General features: G+C 40.0%; 1 protein-coding gene across 4 annotated transcripts in view; it reads right to left on the bottom strand.

Annotated features, from left to right (window-relative positions):
• The window catches only part of LOC125461122 (sodium- and chloride-dependent GABA transporter 2-like), a 77443-nt gene that overhangs the window by 20155 nt on the left and 30255 nt on the right, over nucleotides 1–27033 (bottom strand). For all 4 annotated transcript variants that reach the window (XM_059652415.1, XM_059652416.1, XM_048549531.2 and 1 more), the window contains 7 exons: nucleotides 22868–23000; nucleotides 20958–21092; nucleotides 11774–11877; nucleotides 11437–11561; nucleotides 4149–4261; nucleotides 3097–3234; nucleotides 2019–2121 (listed from right to left, as the gene is read on the bottom strand). In XM_059652415.1, the coding sequence (XP_059508398.1) occupies nucleotides 2019–2121; nucleotides 3097–3234; nucleotides 4149–4261; nucleotides 11437–11561; nucleotides 11774–11877; nucleotides 20958–21092; nucleotides 22868–23000 (851 nt within the window). The remainder of the gene's footprint in view (nucleotides 1–2018; nucleotides 2122–3096; nucleotides 3235–4148; nucleotides 4262–11436; nucleotides 11562–11773; nucleotides 11878–20957; nucleotides 21093–22867; nucleotides 23001–27033) is intronic.

Consider the following 27033-nt stretch of genomic DNA (forward strand, 5'->3'; position numbering starts at 1 on the left):
ATCCCTCAGAGATCTCCATTAGACTGCAGTAGACGTAGGAGAAAACAAGAAACGCTCCCGTTTTACTGAGTTAGTTACAGAACAGTAAATTTAAATGTCAAGTCTGATGCTAGTGAATGAAGCTGAGGGAATGGCAGCCTCCAGTCTACATCTGAGAGTGGTGGACTTCATCCAACCAACATCGCACAGAATGAAGATACTGTCATTTAGCAGAATTTCTCCTGAGACAGAAGCAGTGAATTTTGCAATTTACCCACCTTGACTAGATCAGCCAATTAGAGACACCACAGAGACAGCCAAGTGCTAAGGAAACCTGTTTCAAAGTTCCGTCCAGGTACTCTAGGCCATAGATCTGTTGCTTGCTCATAATATAGGCCCTGAAATCCTTAGCTCTTACAACCCTATCCCCACTTTGAATTCCGATTCTTTGTACCAAAGTTCTACGTAGAACCGTACATCTACTTCATTGAGCTGTACATGAATGAATCCATGGAGTTTGTGCATGAATGCTGATATATTCAGAAATGCACAAGTCATTCACTCATACAAACTGTAAGCAGATCTGAATGTGCAAACTTGATGTTTTCTTGCATATATGCAATAAAACTACAGAGCTATCTGCTATCAAGGTGTAAAACATTGCCAGTCAGTGTAGAATGCTAGCAATTGAAAATGTATTAACACAACAACCAACACTCTAAAAGAAAACATTCTAATATGAACAAAATTAAATATGGTTACAGTTTTCCATCATGTGAGCCACAATGCTAATGCCTGTCCTGACTTCAACAATTCTAGAAATTTTTTTAAATACAATTTATGATCCTTTCCTTTGGATTGCAGAGTTACAAATGTTTTCATTAACTACTGTATTAGAAGCAGAATATGCATGTGAATCCATTTAAAGTTATGTAATTTTTTGGCGCATTATCTTTTGTTTTTACTTTAAATCAACATTGCCATAATTACGAATATCAAAGTTGACAATGTATTTGTGTAACATACCTTTGTGAAACTTTATATAAATGATGCAAAGTTTTGTGACTTGCATTGATTCTACACCTATTTTGGTATGTACTGAGTTGGGTGTGCGTTTCCCCTTTGAGGCAGTGGGTCAGGTGACCCGGAGGCAGAGCTTGAGGGGCAGTCTCAGACTGTCTGTGGAGCTGAGAGGAGGCGTAATAAAATCCTCCCTCTTTATGTTTACCCTCTGTCTATTCGTGTTCGTGTTCTATTTATAATTCCAATGAAACACATACCTAATATACTCCATCAAAGAAATTTTAACAAGCACAAAACAAATTCTTAAAACTGAGTTTATTTCCTCTATTATACTTCTTATATATTGCTTTAACAGGCTCTTGGTTAGTGATATCTGGGGGCTCAAAGCACAGAAGTTCCAGCAACAGGCAGCAGTACTTTAGTTACTGCCTGGGCAAAAAGGTCCAGCATTAGGGTGGCACAGTGACTCGATGGTTAGCACTGCTGCTTCATAGCGCCAGGGACCCGGGTTTGATTTCACCCTTGGGCAACTGTCTGTAAGAAATTTGCACATTTTCTGTGGATTTCTTACGGGTGCACCAGTTTCCTCCCACAGCCCAAAGGTATGCAGGTCAGGTGGATTGGGTGTGCTAAATTGACCCGTGGTATCCGGAGATGTGCAGGCTAAGTAGATTACCCATAGGAAATGCAGAGTTACAGGGATAGAGTGGGGAGGTGGTGGGATCGTGTGGGTCTGGGTGGGATGTTCCTTGGATGGTCAGTGCGGATGCAATAGGCAGAATGGCCCGTTTCCAAACTGCTGCGATTCAAGGATTGGTTATGATTCGCTGGTATTGGTTATGAGTTGTTGAGGAAGCAAATGTCTTTATGACATATCTCAATAAATATACCATCCACCTCAATCTACCTGCAATTAAAATCGGGGCCACAGTATTTCTACTCTCAGTCAAAATCAATAAGAATTTTTTGATGCCAGCTTGAAATGTTTTGTCACGTGTTTAAAGTCATATACGTACCATATACCCAACTGACGCAAGTTGTTTCAAACAATGCCAGGAGCAGAACAGATGTCCCACTAACTGCGTAGGTATCAAAAAGTTGAAAAATGTATACTCCACCCTGAAGGAAGAGAATCAAAAGTAAAAATCACAGATACTGTCTCATGAAGACTGCCATACTTCTGAACTGAATTCAAAATAATTGTTACTTATTAAAAAGTATAAAACAAATTAAAATGCTTACAGAGCCTTCTTAAGTGCTGGTGGAGTAACGTTGGAATTTTTGTTCATAGACATTTTCATGCTTTCCAACAAACTCAGAAATTAAAACTTCACTGCGATCTTCAAGTCAGAAAACACTTAAGAACAGAAAAACATACCATCACCCTGCACTTTAGTAGGAGGGCCAGTCAGAATCCCTGATGTGAAGGAGGGGCCTGTCAGGGACCCCGAAACAGAGGAGGGGGTGCGGTGAGGGTCTCTAACCTGGAGGACGAGGGGGGAGGCAGTCAGGATCCCCAACACGGAGGGGAAGGGGGCCAGTTAGGGTCCCCTACATGATGGAGGAAACATACCATCACCCTGCACTTTAGTAGGAGGGCCAGTCAGAATCCCTGATGTGAAGGAGGGGCCTGTCAGGGACCCCGAAACAGAGGAGGGGGTGCGGTGAGGGTCTCTAACCTGGAGGACGAGGGGGGAGGCAGTCAGGATCCCCAACACGGAGGGGAAGGGGGCCAGTTAGGGTCCCCTACATGATGGAGGAGGGGCAGGTCAGGGTCTCCAACATGGAGGAGGGGTGGCGGTCAGATGGTCAGGTCCCTGATGCAGAAACAGGGGTGCTGTTTGTAGTCTCTGGCACAGCCAAAATCCCAAACTCATGGAAGAAGGCCTGTAGAAATCCAACTAAATTTCCTTGCTGCAAATTTGACCAACATACTACTGTATTTATAATTTGTGATTTCGAAAGGTACTAATGTGACAGTCAGTTCTAGCTTGGAACCTTCAAGCCGCTATTTGTTACCTGAACAGATACATTGAGATTGTGCACAAGTTCAATCTCAATTTTTTCAAGACGTTTAGGAAAACAATTTCTCACCTCTGTCAGCATTAATAGCCCAATCGAAAACGAAAAGGTGGAGATGCCAATGATAATTATCATCCTGGAAAATTTTCTTTGGGAAATCACAGGAAACATATCTGTTATGGCTGTTGCCAGAGCTTCTATACCTACAAACTAAAACAAGGACTAATTATCTAGCAGAAAGCTGAACAAAACAAAATTTTAAGCATTAGGTAAATTCTGTTTGCTAAAGGTAAGAATTTCGAATTGGTTCTTGAATATCTTTTTGATTCCAAGAGTCTTACAGAATGAAGGAACTTCAATCTATTGTGCCTGTACCAACTTGCTGTTCAAATCTCTTCACACCACTCTGTCCCCATAATCCTGCAGATGATCCTTTTCAGTTTTAATAACTAATTCAATGTTAAAATTCTTCACTGAATTTGGTTCAACCACAGTTTCACATAACGCATTTCAGTTCATCACATCATATTGTGAAAACATTCTCATCATCATCTTGTTCCTCTGCCATTTATCTTAAATCTGAGTCCTTTGGCCACCAACCCTACAATTTACTCCAGCAAAACACATTGGTTCTCTCTCGTGTAGAGAGAGCAAACCCAGATTTCAGTTTTCATATCCTGATATCCTCAATTTCCAGCACCTCCAACTTCACAGCCTCAAACTCAATCTTCCTTGCTGTTGCACCATCCTTCTGAGCCTAACCTCTAATCTCCCTCACTTTTGGCCTGAACACTCAATCTTGCACCCCTGACCTCCAACTGCTCCCTGCACCAGTCCATCCCAGCACTTGGACTGTGAAGAGGATCAAGAATGCCTGAAATACAGCGTTAGCAAATATTAAACAAGTTATCCTTGTTAATTGTTGTTACCACAATTTCTGAAAAGTAACCTTTTAAAGCTTTATTTTAATTAGTTCAAATAATAAATATTGAGAGCCATTTTGAAAAGTTGTAAAGTGAACTGTCATTAAAAAACTCATATTCATAAAAACAGTCTAAAACCCTCCCTGATGAGGAAAAGACAAAGCAGACTTTAGTTGAGCCTTACTTCTTGTTAAGCAGTACCTGACTGTCGAGACCCAGGAGAATAATCATGATAAAGAACAAACAGGCCCAGAGCTGAGGGAAAGGTATCAATGTAATTGCCTTTGGATAGACAATGAAAGCTAGACCAGGACCTGCAAGAAATAGAAGTAAGAAGAAAAAGCAAAATTTAATAAGAAAAAAAAGTTAGCACACAGAAACAGATGTAAGACATTTGGTTCCTTAGGTCTGTTTCACCACCCAATAAAGTGAAGGATCCCATTTGTCATTTTAACGACATTCTTAAACAGCCTTGCCAACTTCAATATTTTGAGCATATTAAAGCCAGGTGTCTCCATTCCGTTCTCCCTTCATTTTTCTTCTAAATGTGGTACTCTGCCCCATGCGCACAGAACTTCACCTGCCACACGTCTACCTGGTCCACCAGCCGTGCTTAAGTCCTTCTGAAGATTATCACTATTCTCTTCCTAATCCACAATGCCTCTGAGTTTTGCATCATTTGCAAATTTTGCCCGACATATCCAGATCTAAGTCACTAACATACATCAAAAAAAGCAGTGATCATAGTACTGATCTCCATGGGACTCCACCATTTAACAACAGTGTGTCTGAGAAACAACCATCAGCCCCTGACACTCAGCTGGCTTTATACCCACCGTACCACTTCCACTTTTATTCCAAGGGGTTTAACTTTGCTAGAAGATCTATTGCAGACCACTTTAGAAAATATTTTTGGGATTCTATCATGAAAAATACATCAAACATATTAGTTTCATTTACTATTTCTATTACTTCATTTGTGTTGCCATTCCCTGATTAATCCATACTTATACAATTAACAGTTAATTCTATTCCTGATTATTGTTATAATTTCCTTTTAGACATAATGAGGATTGTGTAATAGTAATATGGGCTCTTAATTTGAAGATAAGTATATATATGGTTGGTGTATGCAGGGGGTTAAGTACATCTTGCACATATCTGACTGCCCATCAAGTCAAGGACTAATACAAATATCCTATTGAGGCAGGTACTGATTGACAGTAGTTTAAAAAATCCTCCCTTAAAAAGTAAAGTGACATAATGTCACAACATTCCATCTTGTTTTCTAGACAAAAAGTTTAGTCTTAAAGAATCAAGCTAATTACAAGATAAGCAACATTGTGTTTGCATGTATTATAACACATTGCAATAAATTTATAAACATCAACAAAAATTGCTGGAAAAACTCAGCAAGCCTTTGAACATCTGTGGAGAGAGAAAGTGTTAGTTTTAGAGATCCTGGAGTGTGAAGAAGGGTCACTGGAATTGCAAAGTAAACTCTGTTCCTCTCTCTATAGATAAGGCCATGAGAAATGGAAACAAGAGTAGGCTGCTCAGCCCCTCAAACCTCCACTATTCAATAGGATCATGGCCAATCTGATATTCATTTTCCTGACATTTCTCTCTAACCCTTGATACCCCAAGCAATCAAAAATATATCTCAACCTTAAATATACACAAGGAATCTGTCCCCATAGCTCCCTGTGACAAGGAGTTCCAAAAACCTACAACCCTCAGAGAAGAAGTTCTTCAGCATCTCAATCTTAAATCGGTGGCCCTTTATTTGAGACTATGCCTTCTGGTCCTCTTAGCATTTACCTTGTCAAGCCTCTTAAGATTGCTGTAAGTTTCAATTAGATCACCTCTCATTCTTATAAATTCCAGTCAGTAGATTCACAATCAGTTTAGCCTTTGTTCATAAAATAATCTCTTCAGATGAGAGATCATCCTTGTGAACTTTCTCTGAACTGCCTCCAATGAACTTATATCTTCCCTAATTAAGGGGATCAGAACTGCTTACAGTACTCCAGGTGTGGCCTCACCAGCATCTTGTACAGTTGCAGTAAGACTTTCCTACTCTCATGCTCCAACCACCTTGAAATAAAAGCCAATATTCCATTAGCCTCCCTGATTAGTCACACACTTGACTACAAATATGGAACTTAAAAAAAAATAGAAATAAAGAAACAACACCAAAAAGAATGAGAAACATCCAGATATTAACGTCTAATTTCAGCCTTATCTCCATGCAGACATATCTTACACATCCCATCAAGTCAAGGACTAACACAAATATCCTATTGAGGCAGGTACTGATCAACAGTAGTTTAAAAAATCCTTCCTTAAAAAGTAAAGTGACATCACAGCCCGGAGTCTCGAGAGGAACTTGATGATATCAGAGAATAGCAACATTGTGCACTTCTCACTGTACTCCACTGTTCCTATACTTCAGTATACGTGACAATAAAATCTAATGCTGATTCTAATTCTGATTACCTGCTGAACCTGTGTGTTACTTTTGTGTTTCATGCAAAGTACCCTAAATTCGCTTTGCATTACAACCTTCTTCAGCTTTTCTCTATTAAATTAATATTCTGTTCTCTGATTTTCCTTTCCAAGTTGAATAACTTCACATATTCCCAAATTATACTCTATTTGTCAACATTACCAGCACTGATCCCACTGGAGCCCCATTGGCCATGTGTCAGAGCCACACAGTGCAGAAAGAGACCCTTCGGTCCCACTTAATCATGCCGACCAGATTTTCCCAAACTAAACTAGTCCCATTTGATTGTGTTTGGCCCATATCCTTCTAAAATTTTCCTGTTTGTGTACATATCCAAATGTCTTTTAAATGTTATAACAGTACCTGCATCTACCACTTCCACTGGAAGTTCATTCCACAAATGCATCACACTCTGTGTGAAAAAAGTTGCTGCTCAGGTTCCTTTTATGTCTTTCTCCTCTCACGTTAAAACTATGCCCCCCCTTGCCATAGGGAAAAGCCCTTTGGTATTTACCTTAACTATGTCCCTCATGATTTTATAAACCTCTACAAGGTCACCCCTCAACCTCCTAAGCTTCAGGGTAAAATGTCCCAGCTTACCCAGCCTCTCCTTAGAACTCAAGCCCTCCAGTCCCAGCAAAATCCTTATAAATCTTTTCTGCATATTTTCCAATTTAATAATATCCTTCCTAAAACAGAGTGGCCAGAACAGTATGCAGTACTCCAAAAGTGGCCTTACCAACGTTCTGTATGGCTGCAAAATGACACCCTAACTCCTATACTCAATGCTCTGAACAATGAAGGCAAGCATGCCAAACATCATCTCCACCACCCTGACTATCTGTGACGTGGCTTTCAGGAACTATGTACCTGAACTCCTAGATCTCTCCAGTCAACAACACTCCCAGGCCCCTACTATTAACAGCGTAAGTCCTGCCCTGGTTTGTCTTATCAAAACGTAGCACCTTGCAGTTATCTAAATTAAATTCCATCAGTTGCGAAACAGAAAAAGAATCCTTTATCCCCACTTGCAATTTCTGCCAATGAGCCAAATCTCTATCTCCAACACTGTGGGCCCTTAGCTTATAAATTAATTTCTTGTGAGGTACCTTGTCAAACAGCTTCTGGAAATCCAAATACAACGCATCTACTGATTCCCTCTATCCACTTTGGTTAAGACTTTCTCAAAAAAACTCAAAAATTAGTCAAATACGATTTCCCTTCCACGAAGCCATGCCTACTAGTCAGTTTCTAGCAAGCCAATCACAGGGGCAATAAGAGTGGAGCTGAAAAAACACAGCAGGTCAGACAGCATCTGAGCAGCAGGAAAATCAAGGTTTTGAATCAAAATATTGACTTTCCTCTTCCTTGGATGCTGTATGACCTACTGTGCTTTTAAAGCTGTACATTTAGTGACTCAGGTTCCAGCATCTGCAGTCCTTACTGTCTCCAAGTCAATCACAGGAATTGTTAATCTTTTTGAGTAGCGTGTAAAGTACTCCTGGGAGTTTCAATGGTTGTTACAGGGCTGGTTTCCACCTGTCTATTGAATAATAATTCCACTTTGCTTCTGAAATGCAATGGATATATGTAATGGTTCAAAGTTGTGCAGCCTATTGGCTGATGCCCTATGTTGGAGAGTTAGGTGTTCTCCTCTCAGTATAAGTACAAGGTTTCTGATGGTTGTTCCTAAAGTTTCTGGCTCACATTGTTATCTTGATACCACAGGTAGACCAAACAATAACTGTAACTGCTGGAGAAAACCATCAGCATCTACGGAGAGAAAATAAAGTGAATGTTATGAGTTCAGTGACTCTTCTTCCGAATATGATCATGCACACTGATACATCTGTGACTCCACAGTATAAAATACCTGGCATAACCAAGTGAATCTTTGAAGCCAGAAAGTGTAATGTATCCCAGAATTGAAATCTTCAAGTCATTGAGTGCAATAAGTTCAACATTAGTAGGTCAATTGTCATTTTGTGAGGATACATATTTCAGTGCACAAAATGGAAATATGCTTGCACCTATACCTGAATACGGTTTGTCATTATGTTATGCTGACTCTTTCATACAATCTCTGCTGCACAACCTGGACTGTGGGAAAGGCTTCTTTTTGTACTACTGTGCTAACCCTTGCTTTAATGACCCCATGCTAAATGTTGAAAGATTGGTTATTCTCATCATCTAACTATGCAGCTTAGGTGGATATAAAGATATATGCATATAATTACAATTATCATGACTTTATACTTTCCCACCATGAGGGTTAAATTGATCGGTCTACTTTTGTAGGTTTATCTTTACATCCTTTGTTGAATAATGATATAATATTTGCATTTCTCTAGTACTTTAATATCTGCCATATCTGAGGAGTAATGGAAAATTATGAGCAGTACCTCTGCAATTTACAACTTATATTCCTCAGCCCCCTCAGATTCAGGTTAATTAGCAGTACAGCCAACCATTTTAGTGTGTCCATTTATCAACTTGTAGGATCTCAGCATCAATTTCACTATGATTGTGTAACAACTGCTTGAAAAGCAGATAGAAGTATTTGTTTAGCTTCTCAGCCAGGATCAATATGCCCATGTGTAGATTTGGTCAGTAATTGCACTTCTTCCGGAAACTGCCTCCTGCTTTCTACCCTTCTTACTATTTATATGCATAAAGAAGATATTGGATTCCTTTTATTTTCACTCACTGCCGTTTCTCAGATTCTCCCACTGCCTCTCTGCTTTTTTTTTCACTTCTGCCCTGAACTTCTGATATACTGCCTAGCACTCCCTTGCACTGTATCACCAGCCCAACATTTGTTGTGCGCCCTTTCCCATCTGCCTCATCTTATTCTCTCTCTCAATATTCAGAGTTTTGGTTTTGATTGCCCTATCTTTCCCCTTGTTAAGACCCTTTCATTACATCAAAAATAAGATAATAAAGTCTGCATTGGGTGATTCACTGAACACATTTGGACAACATTTGATGGAGGTAGAGAGGAATGTTCAAGAAATGGCTCAGTAGAAGGCCATTTCATAGCTCAGCTGATGAGGTTAGATATCAGTGGTTACTTAGCCTTTAAAAGAGAAGTGATTTATGTACATCAGCAATCATGAATGCATTTGACTATCTGCTAGGGGAGTTCTACATCATAGTGTAGAAATTACTTATAACTTATATGAAGTAACTACAGTCTAAGCAATAGTATCAACTACAGACAACAACAAAGTGGTCACTTCAATGGTCACTACAGATGGTTCTTGCCTGTGGTATCTGTAATGGTCTGGCCCTTAGATTAATTATACTGAGACCATGAGAGGTCAAGGTTCAATGAACGCTTCCTCATTGTACATCAGGAAAGACTGATTTCATAGACCTTTGGTCAGATGCAGGATATCCTAAAGTCTGTCCTCCCAGGGATGAGTAGGGAAATTACTGATTAGAAATCAAGAGCAATTTCTACAATGGTATCCTCGTGGACCTGTAACATTGGATGAATATCATTGCATAAGAATGATCTTCACTTTTACAGTTCAACTTCTTCATTAATGTTTCTGAACATTCATCATCAGGGAATAAAGTATTCCTGGTTTGTAATCTTCGTGCAGTGCATAATTTGCCTGTTGTACTTGGTAGTGGAGAGATTTGCACACTAATGATTGAACATGAGACCAATTCTCAGGATGACAGCATATTTGAACCTTTGTGATCCCCGGGTCCATGATTTGCAATGAATGCCAATTTAGCTCTATCAGTTATTTCTGGACTCTGATCATGGACAACTTCAAAGTCCCTAATTAAGCCACAGATGCCCTCTCCCTCACATGCTGCAGACACTCAAAGAGACTTACAGAAGTATTAGGGTAAAGGTGATATAGTGATAATGTCACTGAATCTAGAGTCTACAGTCTAACCAACTAACCACACTTTGTTATCATTTAAATAGCAACAAATAATCTAATACAAGTATAATAGGCAAATTAAAGCCATGCACTATATGAGTTGTTCCATGGCAATAAAGCTTTATAAGAATTAAGAGAAACATGTAGCTTAGTGGAATAAACTATTTACGATTGATATATTGCAGGTCGACCATAATACTGTAAATATTAACTCTTTATATCTAATCAGTTAGTAGAGTTCCTACTGCTAACTCCCATAACTATATTATATAAATTATCTTGTCTACCAGACAAATAGGATCTTCTTCTCTTGGCCTCATGAAATTAAAGGCTTTGTTCAGATCCAACTAATTATCTTGCAGTTTTTTGCTTTCTCCACTACGTTTCTCAGTTCTCTGGCCACCTTTATTGGCTCTGTAATGTTTGTGGCCTTGGCTCCTCGAATTACCAGTCTCAGACTGTTGCTGCAGTCCTGCCTTGCTTTCTTTACCAGGCTTTCCAGACCTAAATGTGCTGCCAGTCAGTCTGACTAAGGTTCTAATAACTGCATGCTTGCTCTACGTCCCATTGCTGATTCTCTGGCCACTATCAGAAGCTTCCAGCTGCACTATTCATAGCTCCTGGACTTCTTGTCTTTGGTCTGTTTTTCCTCACCTCATTGCTCTTCTGGCTGGCTAACAAATTTCCTTGCATTGAACTCTTTCACTCACCATCATCACTTGCTGTGAAAGGTCCCACTACACAAGTAAGATGTTTTTTGAAACTTGCTGTGGATTTTCTGAGCCTGGCTGAAGATTTCAATATAGCATTGGATCTTTCACTCCAACTTGAATATATGAATAAGATTCTTGCCTCTTTGTAGTTTTGACCATCTAGATCTAGCTCCATCCAAAAGTTTGGATAATTCGAAACCAAACAGGAAGATGTTGCTTTAGCCACAAACTCTCGGAGCGCACATGGCCGTCTCATTTTTAAATTTTATTGCTCCATTATTATTCTCTAGTATTCTCACTCCTAAGCCAAATAAAGCTCAAAAACATCACTTTAATGCTGAATTTTAAAAGGGATTTTGCCCTACCAGACGTAGCCACATCAGAAATGGGCACTCCTTCCTCAAGTGCCATAAATCCCAGGACAGAAAAGATGGCAAATCCAGATATGAAGCTGGTTCCACTATTCAAGGCGCACATGAACAAACAATCTCTGAGGAAAAGGAGTAAAATCAGTTGACCATAACTTGGTGGTAAGAATGAAATTATGAACAAAAATAAATTCTATTTTCACAACATTAACTCAGGGATATTGGAGGCTGTTGTAAATGTGGAACACTAAAGTGGAATTAATCTTCATCATATTCCTACCTAAAGAAACATTAGAGGATGATAGAAAATGATACTACATGAATAGTATAATACCTATAACAGTTATTATTGAAGTCATTGTAGCTTCCCAAGGCAATGAGGGAACCCAAACAGACAGCAAAGCTAAACAAGATCTGGGTGCCAGCATCCATCCATACCTGAAGATGACAAGAAATGAACATATACTTAACAAATACTAGTCTCATTTACATATGCAAATAAAATTGTCTCTTAAACCAATTCAACAGTGCAGTGAGAAAATATTTCTGATAATAATAAGTTTCATAGCAGTCATAACATCTGAGTTCAATGCAAGAATTGGCAAATAAAAAGTAAGCTTTTCTCTCTTTGACTCAAACAGTCATTCTATTGTTCAAAAATCAAGAACAAACTCTACATAGTCTACTTCATTCAGTGATTTATGATGGTTAGGTTCTCAGATTTTCACAGGTTAAACAGGGATATGATCAGTTCAGTATGCGGGCTGGGTGAGTCATGTTAACTAAAGTGTTTCAGTCAGCTTTCATGAATGATCTGATAATTGTGCTGCTGTTCTAATATTGGAGAGTCAGCTCCCAAATGTAAAAATAAAACTAGACATGTTGGCTACTTAGGGTAGATGATCCATCTCTTCTGGGACCAATGACCTTTTACAACTGTAGCTTGAGTGCCTTCTTTACCGGGACCGTAAAGTTGAAATAGGACCACAACTGGTGAGAGTCACCTTGACGCTTTAAAAGAATCAATGGGTTTCAATGGTTTTCTTGGTAAAATTTCATGGCTGTCATCTCTTCCAGTTACAAATATTTTTACCTGAATTTGCCTGATTGATGCACTGTCGACATCTCCCTGCTTAATGTTTGCTCCACATAAAAGGGCTTAAGTGAGCAGTTTTATATTGGAGAGGATTATGGCATTCAAAGATGACCTTAAAGTTCAACAGGGCAATGAAGTTGGATACAGCTTGGTCAGCTTGAGCTAAAGGTTGAAAGCTGAGATGAATCCACTGGTGGAAGTAAACAATTTGCCACCAACTTTTAGTGGAGCTGATGCTCTGTTCTCTGTAGCCGATAGCTGCTGGCTGCTGTTTAATTTAGATTGGCTGATTTTCTGTCAGGCTTGATTCCTCTGGCTGTGCTTCAACTTAGAATATTCAATTTTGGTCCCATGGCTGCTGGACCACAAAAGGTTGATCCTGCCATTTAGCCCATGTTATGCCATCACATCAAATCAGTAATGTGAAAAAATACAGGAAGTGCAACAACTTTACTACAGATACGAATTATGCACTATAGTACGACGGACGGTATTAAATAAGTCCCACATCATGTTCATTATAACTGTGTATGATTCCATACCAGAGATTTACAGACACGTGATCTGAGCGTCTCAGAGAAAGTAACATAAAAGAAAGCTCATTTAAGAGAGTGTTCTCGTAACTGTAAATAGATTTCAATGACGTAAGAGTGTTTTTTGGATAGCTAGGAGCCTTGAGAAGTTGCTGAAACTGCTCTGATCCAAAACAACACATCAGTACATAGTGGTAAGCAGTGATGGATAAATCAATACCTCTAATGTAGAGTTTCCAGAAAGTTGCGAACCTGAATCAGGGAGAAGCATGACCAAAGTGGTACAAGGGACCCAGTCAATTTTTGGTTTCTTGCAGCAAAAACAGATTGTGAACAGGTCAGTCCACTTTTGTACTCAATAAGGGACTGTTGTGCTCAAACCATTTCAGTTTCGATCCTGGGAATTGATGAGTATAAAATATCATTTACCAAAGGTATTGATGTTTTGGAGATACATGTCAAACTCAGCAAGGGCACCAACACAATAATGCAAAATTTAAATAATGTACTCAGAGATATAGGGTAAGTATCAATGTATGTATTAATGAATAGCTCATATTAGCAGAAAACTGAGAGTATAATAATTTGAAAGTGGAGATAATTTGCAGTGAAATAGTGGTTAACGTAATGGATTATATGTTTCCTGATGGTTTGCGTTCCAAGAAGATGTAAGAAGATAAGGCTGTTAAGAAAGCATATGGTGCTTTGGCTTTCATTAACAGCGGGATCGAGTTTAAGAGCTGCGAGGTTATGCTGCAGCTCTACAAAACCCTGGTGAGACCACACTTAGAATATTGTGTCCAGTTCTGGTCGCCCTATTATAGGAAAGATGTGGAGGCTTTGGAGAGGGTGCAAAGGAGGTTTGCCAGGATGCTGCCTGGACTGGAGGGCTTGTCTTACGAGGAGAGGTTGACTGAGCTCGGACTTTTCTCTCTGGAGAGAAGGAGGAAGAGAGGTGATTGAGGTGTACAAAAAAATAAGAGGCATAGACAGAGTCGATTAGGAATATTCCACGGCACAACATCGTGGGCTGAAGGGCCTGTACTGTGCTGTACTTTTCTATGTTTTATGTTCTAAGAAGACTTAATGCTAGCAAGCACAAATCAATTTTGTTTGCAGCATTCAGAGATATGCATGTCAAGTGGATTAGCTCATTGTATACGTGGAGTTACAGGGATAGTGTCAGGGGCTCAGTCTGTTTTGGACCTCCTTTGGTTGCTTGATACAGAGTAAATGGGCTGGATGCCTCTTTCCACATAATAGAGATTCTATAATTCTACGACTTTATGAATTGAATAGGCAAGTTGTGATCAGGTGGCAGAAAAGTTTGGTAGTTGGAGGAGAGAGGGAGGCAGTACAAATTTTAGAATGAACACACACATTTGACCTTGTCAAACATAAAAAAAAACAAAATGTAGAGAGGAGGAGGCATATTCTGCACAAAAAGCAATTTTTAGTTACAACCGAACTTCTTTTAGAAAATTATCCCAAAAAAGACACATAATGGCAGTGACGTAAAGAAGGGTTTAAACAGATAAAGAATGGGCAGAACATTCAACAAGAAGGTTTAAAAGGGAAAAAGAGTTCATGAAGTCAAAGATTCAAATGATGTTGAAAAACTTCTTCAAACTCTGCTACGGTGAAGTGGAAAATCATTACAGTGCACAGACACTGTGAAAATGGCACAGGACTCACATTAAATTAGCTTCTGGAGCAGCAGTTTTAGCTTTTCCCAGATGCTGAACTGTAGTTAAAAAAAGACAGTTCTTTATGCATCTGAGTTGAAGGTTCTTGGAAAACCACAGTCTCGGAGGACTGTAGACTTGATCTCTCATTAGAGAGAGAGAGAAAGATATGACTGGTGATGCCTTTAACTTGAGGGTCTCAAGCCTCAGGCAAGTGGAGAAGTTGAGAAGGTAAGACCTTTATGCTGACTTTGGGGAGTACAGGAGCTGAACACATTGCTGTTGGCATCACACTATCTCAAACCACCCAACTAAGCTAGGGTCTAGGCCCGAAATTTCAGCTTTCCTGTTCCTAAGATGCTGCTTGACCTGCTGTGTTCATCCAGCTCCACACCTTGTCAACTAAGCTAACAGACCTAATGTAGGACAAATTACTACAGATGCTGGAAAACAAAGAATGCTGGAGATCACAGCATGTCAGGCAGCAGCTGTGGAGGGAGAGCAAGTCTCGATGACTCTTTATCAGTGCTGACCCACTGTGATTTCCAGCATTCTTTGTTTTCAAAGCTAACAGACAACATAGGTTAAGCCACCATCAGTCATCTCTCTCTTTCTGCAATGAAAAAGGAGTCTGATGGTCTTCTGGGAGTATGGCAACTTTACAACAGCTACGGAGAAAACAGTGCCAAAATATAATGTCAAGATTAAAGACCAGAGTTGTTCAATCTTAAGCAAAAATGGGTGTAAGGAATTAAATCTAATTTTCAGAATAGAAGTAGAAAACGTTGAAGGCCAGTAAAAAGATTTCAGGAAATAAAATGCAAAATTCTGACATAATTGGAAAAGCTAAAAAGTTTCATTGTACAACACTTAAGCTTAGACTGTAAACCAACAAACCCAGAAGGGTTCCAGACCCTTTCCTTCCAGAGGTCAATAAAGAAATCAAAGCAATGATCAGACAAGGAGTCATTTCATCCTTAAAATAGCCACCTGTTTCCATAAGGATGTGTATTGAGCTGAACATAGCAAATATATCATCAAGCATTGCATTTTTGGAATCCTCTGTCTCAATGTTGAATTAGTGAGGGTAGTTGAGGAGTTTACTATAATGATGGACCATACATTAGCAGAAACTATATTAAGATTGAATGAAATCAAAGAAGCACAAATGACAGAGGAGGAAAGTAAGCACATTGAGAAATTCATACTAAAGAATGGCCAACATAAATACAACATAGTGCTAACCCGAGACCATATTTTGAGTAAAACTCCATCTGATAATGGTTGAGAATTTACCGGTAGGCAATGATGGAATTATTATTCTAAAGAATTGACACTTTAAATCTTGCAATACATAAAGGTCATTATCATTACTGTTCACAGATTTAAAGTATGGTATTCAGGTTAGAGGTTAGATCTGTTGAAGTCATTGGAAAAAATGATAGCTGTGCACCTTACACATATAATTCAGAGACAGAAATCAGAAGAGCCATTAATATAATTAACATTTCCTCCAAGGCCATGGGAGACCCTCAAAATGGATTTTATTGAGCACAAAGGGAACATGTTCACAAGAGTTGTAGATTACTAGTTGGGGTAGATTAAGGTGAAACAATTGGATGGTCACATATGCAAAGCAGTGATAATGTCATTGAAAGAAATTGGTTCTTTTTCTAATATTATAGCATCAGATAACAGCTAATAATTAGTAAACATAGAGTTTCAAAGTTTACAGAATTGTTTGGATTTGTTAACATGCATTCTTTGTAGCTACTGGAAGCTAATCTGAAACAGAGGTCAGAAATATAAGTGCATTAACAAATGCATTCCTAACTAGTGTTCTTGAGTTATAGATCTTCACCTCTGCAAGGTAATCATAGGAATAAATTTTCAAAAACAGATTCCTACCCTTCAACATATATCAATGCCACAAGTCAAAGACACTGACTTAGAAAAAGCACAAGAAAGAGAGCAAAGTTACAAATGGAAAGTTGGTAGTCACCACAGAATAAGAACATTGAAATAATCAAATTTTCAACAGGGAGAACAGGTTTGGGACATAGATCAAAGAACAAAGAAGAACAAAGAAACCTACAGCACAGGAACAGGCCCTTTGGCCCTCCAAGCCTGCGCCGATCAAGATCCGCTGTCTAACCTGTCATCTATTTTCTAAGGGTCTGTGTCCATTTGCTCCCTGCCCATCCATGTACCTGTCCAAATATATCTTAAAAGACGCTGACGTGTCTGCAACTACCACCTCCGCTGGCAACGCGTTCCAGGCACTCACCACCCTCTGTGTAAAGAACTTTCCACGCTTATCTCCCTTAAACTTTCCTCCTCTCACTTTGAACTCATGACCCCTAGTAATTGAGTCCCCCACTCTGGGAAAAAGCTTTTTGCTACCCACCCTGTCTATATCCCTCGTGATTTTTTAGACCTCAATCAGGCCCCCCCCTCAATCTCTGTCTTTCTAATGAAAATAATCCTAATCTATTCAACCTCTCTTCATAGCTAGCACCCTCCATACCAGGCAACATTCTGGTGAACCTCCTCTGCACCCTCTCCAAAGCATCCACATCCTTTTGGTAATGCGGTGGCCAGAACTGTACACTGTACTCCAAACGTGGCCGAACCAATGTCCTATACAACTGCAACATGACCTGCCAACTCTTGTACTCAATACCCTGCCCAATGAAGGAAAGCATGCCATATGCCTTCTTGACCATCCTATTGACCTGCATTGTCACCTTCAGGGAACAATGGACCTGAACACCCAGATCTCTCTGTTCATCAATTTTCCCCAGGACTTTTCCATTTACTGTATAGTTCGTCCTTAAATTTGATCTTCCAAAATGCATCACCTCGCATTTGCCCGGATTGAACTCCATCTGTGATTTATCTGCCCAACTCTCCAGTCTATCTATATTCTGCTGTAATTTCTGACAGTCCCCTTCACTATCTGCTACTCCACCAATCTTAGTGTCATCAGCAAACTTGCTGATCAGACCACCGACACCTTCCTCCAAATCATTTACATATACCACAAACAACAGTGGTCCCAGCACAGATCCCTGTGGAACAACACTGGTTACAGGTCTCCAATTTGAGAAACTCCCTTCTACTACTACCCTCTGTCTCCTGTTGCCCAGCCAGTTTTTTATCCATCTAGCTAGCACACCCTGGACCCCATGTGACTTCACTTTCTCCATCAGCCTGCCATGGGGAACCTTATCAAACACCTTACTGAAGTCCATGTATATGACATCTACAGCCTTTCCCTCATCAATCAACTTTGTTGCGTCCTCAAAGAATTCTATTAAGTTGGTAAGACATGACCTTCCCTGCACAAAACCATGTTGCCTATCACTGATAAGCCCTTTTTCTTCCAAATGGGAATAGATCCTATCCCTCAGTATCTTCTCCAGTAGCTTCCCTACCACTGACGTCAAGCTCACCAGTCGATAATTACCTGGATTATCCTTGCTGCACTTTTCAAACAAGGGGACAACATTAGCAAGTCTTCAGTCCTCCGGGACCTCACCCGTGTCTAAGGGCACTGCAAAGATATCTGTTAGGGCCCCGGCTATTTCCTCTCTCGCTTCCCTCAGTAACCTGGGATATATCCCATCCAGACCTGGGGACTTGTCCACCTTAATGTCTTTTAGGATACCCAACACTTCCTCATTCCTTATGTCAACTTGACCTAGACTAAGCAAACATCTATCCCTAACCTCAACGTCCGTCGTGTCCCTCTCCTTGGTGAATACCGATGCAAAGTACTCGTTAAGAATGTCACCCATTTTCTCTGACTCAGCGCATAACTTTCCTTCTTTGTCCTTAAATGGGCCAATCCTTTCTCTAGTTACCCTCTTGCTCTTTATAAATGAATAAAAGGCTTTGGGATTTTCCTTAACCATGTTTGCCAGCAATATCTCATGTCTTCTCTTCGCCCTCTTAATCCCTTTTTTCAGATTCGCTCTACATTCCCGATATTCTTGCAAAGCTTCGTCTGTCTTCATTCACCTAGACCTCATGTATGCTTCCTTTTTTTTCTTGGCTAGTCTCACAATTTCACCTGTCATCCATGGCTCCTTAATCTTGCCTTTTCTATTTCTCATTTTCACAGGAACATGTCTCTTCTGCACACTAATCAACCTCTCCTTAAAAGCCTCCCACATATCAAATGTGGATTTACCTTCAAACAGTTTCTCCCAATCTACATTCCTCAGATCCTGCTGAATCTTGGTATAGTCGGCCTCCCCCCAGTTTAGAATTCTTCTTTTAGGACAACTCCTATCCTTGTCCATGAGTATTGTAAAATTTATGTAATTATGGTCGCTATTTCCAAAGTAGTCCCCTACTGTAATATCAACCACCTGGCCGGGTTCATTCCCCAGCACCAGGTCCAGTATGGCCCTTTCCCGAGTTGGACTACATACATACTGCTCTAGAAAACCCTCCTGGACACACCTTAAAAATTCTGCTCCGTCTTGACCCCTAACACTGAGTGAATCCCAGTCAATGTTGGGAAAATTAAAACCTCCCATCACCACCACCCTGTTTCTCCTACACCTTTCCATTATCTGTTTACATACTTGTACCTCTATCTCATGCTCGCTGTTGGGAGGCCTGTAGTACAGCCCCAGCATTGTTACTGCATCCTTCCTATTTCTGAGTTCTACCCATATTGCTTCACTGCTTGAGTCCTCCATGGGGCCCTCCTTCAATGCGGCTGTGATATCGTCTTTGACCATTACAGCAACTCCTCCACCCCTTTTAGCTCCCTCTCTATCCCGCCTGAAGCATTGATATCCTGGGACAACTAGTTGCCAATCATGCCCTTCCCTCAACCAAGTCTCAGTAATAGCAATAACATCATACCTCCAGGTACCGATCCAAGCCCTAAGCTCATCTGCCTTGTCTACTACACTTCTCGCATTAAAACAAATGCACCTCAGACCACCTGTCCCTTTGTGTTCATCATTTGCTCCCCGACTACTATTCCTTTTAGTCACACTGACTCCATTATCTAGTTCCCTACAGGCTTTCGTTTCTACCTCTTTTCTGTCCAATATTTGATTCCCATCCCCCTGCCACATTAGTTTAAACCCTCCCCCACAGCATTAGCAAAAGCACCTCCAAGGACATTGGTTCCGGTGTGGTTCCCTTCACAATCCACCTTCCCCTTTCACAATCCAGCTTTGGAGAAAGGGTGCAGAAATCATCACACCTAAAATTTTATATCGCCAGGGCAGCATAATGCAGTACAAAAAAAAAGCTTTGTTACAAGTGACCAGCAAAGTGGAAATCAGAATTGATGGAATAAGTAGGAAAGAAAGAAAACATTGAAGCAGATGATTCCAGTTTGAATCCTGTTCAATAGCGTCCGGGGAACCAACAACAGAATAAGAATGCTTTATTCTCTACATATTAAAATGAGAGGTACAACAGATTAGTCAACAGGCCACAAACACTTAAGTGGTACAGAACTTTTTAAAAAAAAATTGGAGGATAAAGAGAAGAAAGAACAAGAGAAAATGAAGAAGAGAGAATAAAATGACATTTACCTAAAACAGCAAAAAGAGACTTCAAAGCACTAAGAACATACAGAAACACAAAGAAAGTGACGCAATAGGTTTCCAGAATATTACAGAACAATGAGATCTGAACAGAGACTTGGTGAAGATGTACAATGGAGTATGATAGACAAATTGTCATAAAGTGTTAACTGTAATAGCCTCTGATTCTTGACAAAAAGAGACATAGCCCTGAGGAAGGGTACTGGACCCAAAACGTTAACTCTGATTTTCTCTTCACAGATGCTGCCAGACATGCTGAGCTTTTCCAGCAACTTCTGTTTTTACTCCTGACTTACAGCATCCACAGTTCTTTTGGTTTTTATTGAAACATACAATCATTTGATATGGGATGCTGAGAGGAAGTACCATGGAAAGAAGTTAATGCAAGAGACATTTCCCCTACCTGTAATGATGGTATAATAAAATTAGAGTGTTTTATGGTTAGCAGTCTTCACGAGTCATTAAAACATCTACAAGCCAAAATATATACACAAGTGCCAGATATCTCAAAGAACTTGACAGCCAATTTTTGAAATACAGTCATTGTTAGGAAACACAGTCAATTTGTACACAGCAAGCTTCTGCAAGTGAGTAAATAATAACGACATGTTTTTGGACCTTTTACCTGAGGGTCAGCTAGCCTGGAAATATCAGGGGACAAATAGAACTTAACTCCATCAGCAGCACCTGGCAATGTTAATCCTCTGATTAGAAGAATGGAAAGCATCACATAGGGAAAGGTAGCAGTAAAGTATACAACCTGAAAAAGGAAACAAACAGCAAGGAAATCATAGCTGACTTCAGTTGCGGGCAAGCACAATGGACTAAAACCTTTTCAGACACATGCTGTGCCACTAGCCTCTGTTTGTAAAACTGACGTGATCAAGGATATCAGAGATTGTAATGATTTTGGCAGATGGGCCTAGCTTTCTGAGACCATCTTGGATACTTGATAAGGACTTAGAGAATGTAATGCTGCGTGCCTAGATAATGTTGTTGAAAGTTCCTCTGTTAAAGTAATAATTTCAAGGCCATTGTCAGAGATCTGATAGTAAAATTAGCCATTAGATGAAAAACGGCCTGGAAATTTATCCCAAACACAAATTTTAGTAGGGATTCAAAACAGTTACACTTGAAGACAGAGCTTGATGCTGAGGAAAAGTAGGGTGAATCCCTTTTCTTGTCCCCCATCTATAACAGTTGGCATCAGAAATTAGATCATTAATATATGACAGTTAAATTTTATCTCCTACGGCATCATCAGAGGTGCTTAGGTAGCCAACATATCAAAGAGCTCTCACTAGTTTTGGACCTTCCCTTTATTCACAAATTGAAGCTGCACAGCAGCAAAAGAGAAGCCCAACTGCAGATATGTCTTAAATCTCTGTCGGCACTCCTTGTGGAGCTATCAGGCAGTAAGATCAAGCTGCACTCAGTAATGGTGACAATGAAGCTCGCATTTATTGTTGTAAAAATCCATCTGGTTCATCACCGTCCTTGAGGAAAAAAAGTTTGCCACCCTTAATTGGTTTGAATTCTGTGTGTCTCTAGACCTGCAGCAATGTGATTGACTTTTACTTGTCCCCTGAAGTGGCCAAGTGAACCGTTCAGTTCAATCATAGCTTGGGCTACGCAATAAGTCCTGACTTTGCCTGAGACATCCACACCCCATCGAAGAACAAAGATTTTTGTGTTGTTCTGATGTATTTGCATGCGCTCCTTCACATGTTATACACTTTAGCTTCATAACTGGTATTTTCACTGAACAAGATACTGCTGTCAAGTCAAAAATCTTTACCTACCGATCCCAAATGAGTACAGTGGCATGAGAGATTCCAAGCCAGTGCAATGCTAAGTACAGAGGTTATTAAGTCCCAATATTCCCAAATGAATCCCAAATTCAAATACTAGATCTAATGGCTGTCTGAAGCTTCCATTGAAAAACTATGATTGACTGAATATAGCCAGAACCAGCCTTGCTGCATTCAGTAAAAACTAATTCTAAATGTGGTCTATTCTTATGTTAGTGCTTTAGGGGACTTAGTGGCTTCAAAGACAAAAAGATAAGCATTTAAAATAAACTTTCTTTAATGTAGAATGGAAAGAATGGGAGAGATGCCCAAATCCCAAATTAGAATCATGTCAACAGCTATTGGCCATTCTCCACTACAAGGTTGCATTTGGGTGCCACTCTGTAGTGCACTACCAGCATTACACAAATATTAACACAAAAGTTTTTCATATCAATTTCATTTGAAAGTGTGGCTTCATTCATGTGGCACTTGAATGAAAATGAAGGACAAAATAAGTCATATTGGAAACAGCAGCCATAGCTTCTGTGTGCAAGCCCACTATTGATCAAAGGAAAAAGCACAGTATGAAATATTTTACCATTTGTAAAATGGCAGGACTCCTTTTTGCTCAACATAGGTAGGGTCTAGTTTAAAGGAATCAAGTTGTACAATACTGTTCCAAGAAATAAAATATTATTCTTAATGTCTGTTGCCAATCTTTAAAGAAACTTTAGCCCCTTACCTTGCCAGTTGATTTAACTCCCTTCCAGATACAGAAGAAGCAAATAATCCAGATCAAAAGAAGGCAAAGTGCTAACTGCCAATGGATAGTGCCTACATGGTCAATTCCAGCTGACAACCTCAGTACACGTTTCCTGTGCAGAACAAGATAAACCACATTAAAGAGATATTGTTGTTTCCATATTAATAAGTTTCTATTTTGTCACATTATTTTGAAAAAGTGATGCTGAAAAATCTGTTTTTTTGTGATCTATGGGTTCTGAGGTAAGTACCTAACCAAATATTGAGGGCAGAAACATTAAGTATCAATGCCTTGATATCCAGACCTCAACAATTAAATTAACATTTTTTATTTACTCTTCAATGTTTTCAGGTTTCACTCTGCCAAGTGAAGTCTATTGTGTGGATAATTAACATGGTCGCTCCTTTCACAGTTCCTGCGTACACTAAGCAATGCCAGACAGATAGTTTAAGATGGAAAAACAAATCGATAGTGACAAGATACATGGCGGTACTTCCCCTTTCATTCAGTTATCCATTGTTCAAGGGTTAAGGCAGTCCTTGCAACCAATCTGTGAGCAGAATTTTCCCTTCCATGGTGTGACATGAGTAATGGTGAAAAAAGTGTGAAAATATGATGAGAATGAAAGAAAATCAAATTCTTGAGTTACAGACAAAACGCTTCCAATTTTCTTGTATGTCGCTTCTAATTCTCCTGTTTTCCACTGAGAAACCAGGCTGTGAAAATTTCAACAATATAAAGCAGAGAAGGTACCTAGTTCATGCAGCTTGCCGAATGCTTGACTTGACCATCAATCAACTGCTTCTTTACAACAATATCTCCACATTCTACTTGGTACCCATCCTCTGTGGCATTTCGTCTACATTAGTCAGCACCAGACAACCACCAGCCCCACCATATCATGGTGACAACTCTCAAATTATCATGCTCATCACGTGAGTCCTTTGACACATTAGTTTAGAGTTCAGGAACACAAATGAATTGCATGCATTTGCCAGGCTGCATTGGGTGGAGTTAGAGATGTGCATCTGATACACCCGCATGGGATGTTTTTGCGCTCACATGGACCCGAGCATCCTTGGGCTCCCAACTTAATATCTTGGTGCTCATTCACTTTACAGCTTACTTGGAGGCTGCCAACTTAAGCCTGCTTCACACTGTTGCCTTAGTACAGACTCATTGACATAGCATTGACTTCTGGGCTGCCAGCGTTTGTGCAGCTTGTGTTACTTTTAAGCACTGAAGGTTTCAGTGCTAAGTTACAGGTCACCAGCCATTGTTTCTTGTACAGCTTTTGAATGGAGAGACAGGAGAGAGTTCAAACAGTTTGTGCTCTTGGAGAGCATGGAGTAATTAAGGAATGGTCACGGTGTGACACCATGTTAAGCCAACATTACACCTATAGCATGTGCCCAAAGTGCATTTGCTTCAAGAAAATGGCCATATGTAGAAATCAAAGATGAGTAGTCCTTAGTAGGGTGAAAGGGGATTACAGCCAGGTTAGGGGTAATGCCATAGTCAGTCAAGGAGCTCATCTAATTCCAGTCGAAGGGATTGGCCACACACTTACTTTTGTCCTCCCAGTATCAGAGGATCCAAATCCTTGCAGTCAGGGATTGGTTCACAGTCAGTAATTGCAGGTCAAATGTAAGCAGTCCTGCTATTGTAGGTCCATCCATTAAGATGCAGTGGAGACATCAATCCAGAGGCTGGGCTGTGCTCAATCAGAGCAGCCCTGTCAAGTCAGCCTGAAGTGTGGGTCACAGTCAGTCATGGGAGTTTGGTCAGCAATGGTCAGGGAACTTATCAAATGGCAATCCATGGAGTCCTTCGTCTCAATTTCTTCTGAATATGTGGATTCAGATATAATCTGGGCACTTAAATGTAAATGAAAAGTGGGCAGTGCAAGTCTGAGTATGGGTTTCATTGTACTGTATTGCAGAGAACAGACGCCACGATATAGGGTACCTCACTAAGTGGAAATGAATTCAGAATGCATTAGATGTAGGACAATGCAGTTCAAACAGGCCATAGTAACTCTGCCATCTTCATAAAGGGGGTTTAGGGCCAATAAATGCATGGGAATTTCCAATGTCATGGGTTCTGGGGGTAAAGTAGGAACATATACAGTGGTCAGCTTGAATGTTGATGCATTGTCTTGAAAACCGATACTTAGAATGAACCTTTCCCTGAAGAGATGTATGGAATCATGATTGATTCAGTACTGTCACTCACAATGTGGGTACAGTGTGCAATGACATGTACAAACCAGGACCTGGAAGATTTCCTGCACATTATGTTGAGCTTCATTGTTGCCCATATTAACATGCAATACCTTGGCTGCAGTCCTCAATGTCATAGTTCAAGGATCTCTGATGACAGAGGCTCTCTGCAATCAAGCAATCAGCAAGCAGTTGGTTCCGTGAAAGAAGAGCAAGTGCTTGGCCATTAGAAACCATGCTTGGTATATCTAAAGAGGCTAATTATCTCTCATATGGGTGTAATTTAATGAGGTGAGACAGTAAAAATTATGCTGTAGATGATATTTCAACAAGCTTTCTTCTTCCTTAGCTTCTCAATACATCTATTGCAGTTTATAGTTAGGGTGGAGGGATTCTACTTAGTGCTTGGCCTAGAAGGTGGTCATCTCCTGGTGGCTTTGGGCCTGGAGATCCCAGGCCAGCTAAGAGCCCCTGACAGCCCTATGCATCACTTTTCCCTATAGGAGAGGGTGCTTGCAATAAGGGGAAGGCCCCTTGTCCCCTCTCACTTTCTCATGAAGCTGAGCACCTATGGCTAGAAGGACTGAATGCAGGTTTGTGCAAATATCTGGGAGACACCCAGATTGCTGGATTTGGGTCTCCATGGCAGTTGGCATCCGAGCCTTGGAGACAGGTCGATGCACACTTGCTGGAGTGAACAGAGTACTAATAACATTGGTGGACTTTCCTTATTGCTACAATCCAGCATACTCAGAAGCTCTGACAAACTTTACTGCTGCCTTTGTGTCCATTTGTGCAGTTTGATGAAATCATTAGTGGCCAAGAACAGATGCTTATCTTCAGTCTGGACTGGAACAGCAAGTTGATATCCAGCAGTTCTCCGAGGCATCAAAGACCTAAGGCATGTCTTCCTCATTCACGTGTGGACACGTGTCAGTGGTGTTTGTGTGCTTTATTGTGCACTCAAGTCTAATCTGGAAATAGAACCTACTGAGGTGAAAATCCCTCAGCTCATCGATGGAATAGGAAATAACCTTGCCAATGTATCCTCTAAGGTTTCATCCTCAGAAGTGGAGATGGAACTGAGGATCTCTGATGTTGGTCTCTTCGCAGAAATTTGTTGAATACTTTTATAAGAGATGAGAGAGAATTAATGATGCAAGTAGAGTAAAATCTTGTACTGATTAATATTGACTAACATGCATGATAATGAGAAAAGAGCATACCACAGCACATTGAAGGTGGATTGCTTGCTCATTGAGGTCTTTCCATCGCTAAATGGACAGTTACTCTCTTCTTTGGACATATCCAGGATTTTCTCCTCATACAACATGAGAATAATGATGTCCACCAGCCCCTTCTGGCCTTGGAACTTTCAGCCCAGTTAAGTGCCAGTTTTTCTTACTATAAGATAAAGGATGGCCTTGACGATATGACAGATGTGACTGGGAGTGTGGGTCTAGTTTGTGTCCATTTTTGTTTATTAGTAATAGAATGTTGTCTTGTGTAATTTATATATTTCCTTTCCCTGGAATTTGAGATCTGGGGATACCTTGAGTTCAGTTTATTTTTTGGGAATGTATGACTACATGAATGTGTGGTGTGTGTGTTCTTATCAGTTTGAAACATGTATGGTTATGGTGAGGACCCTTTAAGGTACTCAGTGGTCACGTAAAAGAAGACCTGCTCGGAAATATTGATTTTGAATTTGTTTGCCAGAAGCCTGATTTAAAAAAACACTTTTTGGAATAATTTGAATAAAGCCAATTATTGAAGAAGGATAAATCAAGTCAAATGACATAACTTATTTCCTCTTTCCTTAAAATACCGTACAATCCATGTTTTGTGCAGTTTGAGGAAAGGGTCCTGGGTCAATGTTTACTTTCAGAATCCTTATGATTGAATAATCATGATTGGAATTGC

This window comes from Stegostoma tigrinum, chromosome 18 (assembly GCF_030684315.1).
Source record: "Stegostoma tigrinum isolate sSteTig4 chromosome 18, sSteTig4.hap1, whole genome shotgun sequence".
NCBI classification, from domain to species: domain Eukaryota; kingdom Metazoa; phylum Chordata; class Chondrichthyes; order Orectolobiformes; family Stegostomatidae; genus Stegostoma; species Stegostoma tigrinum.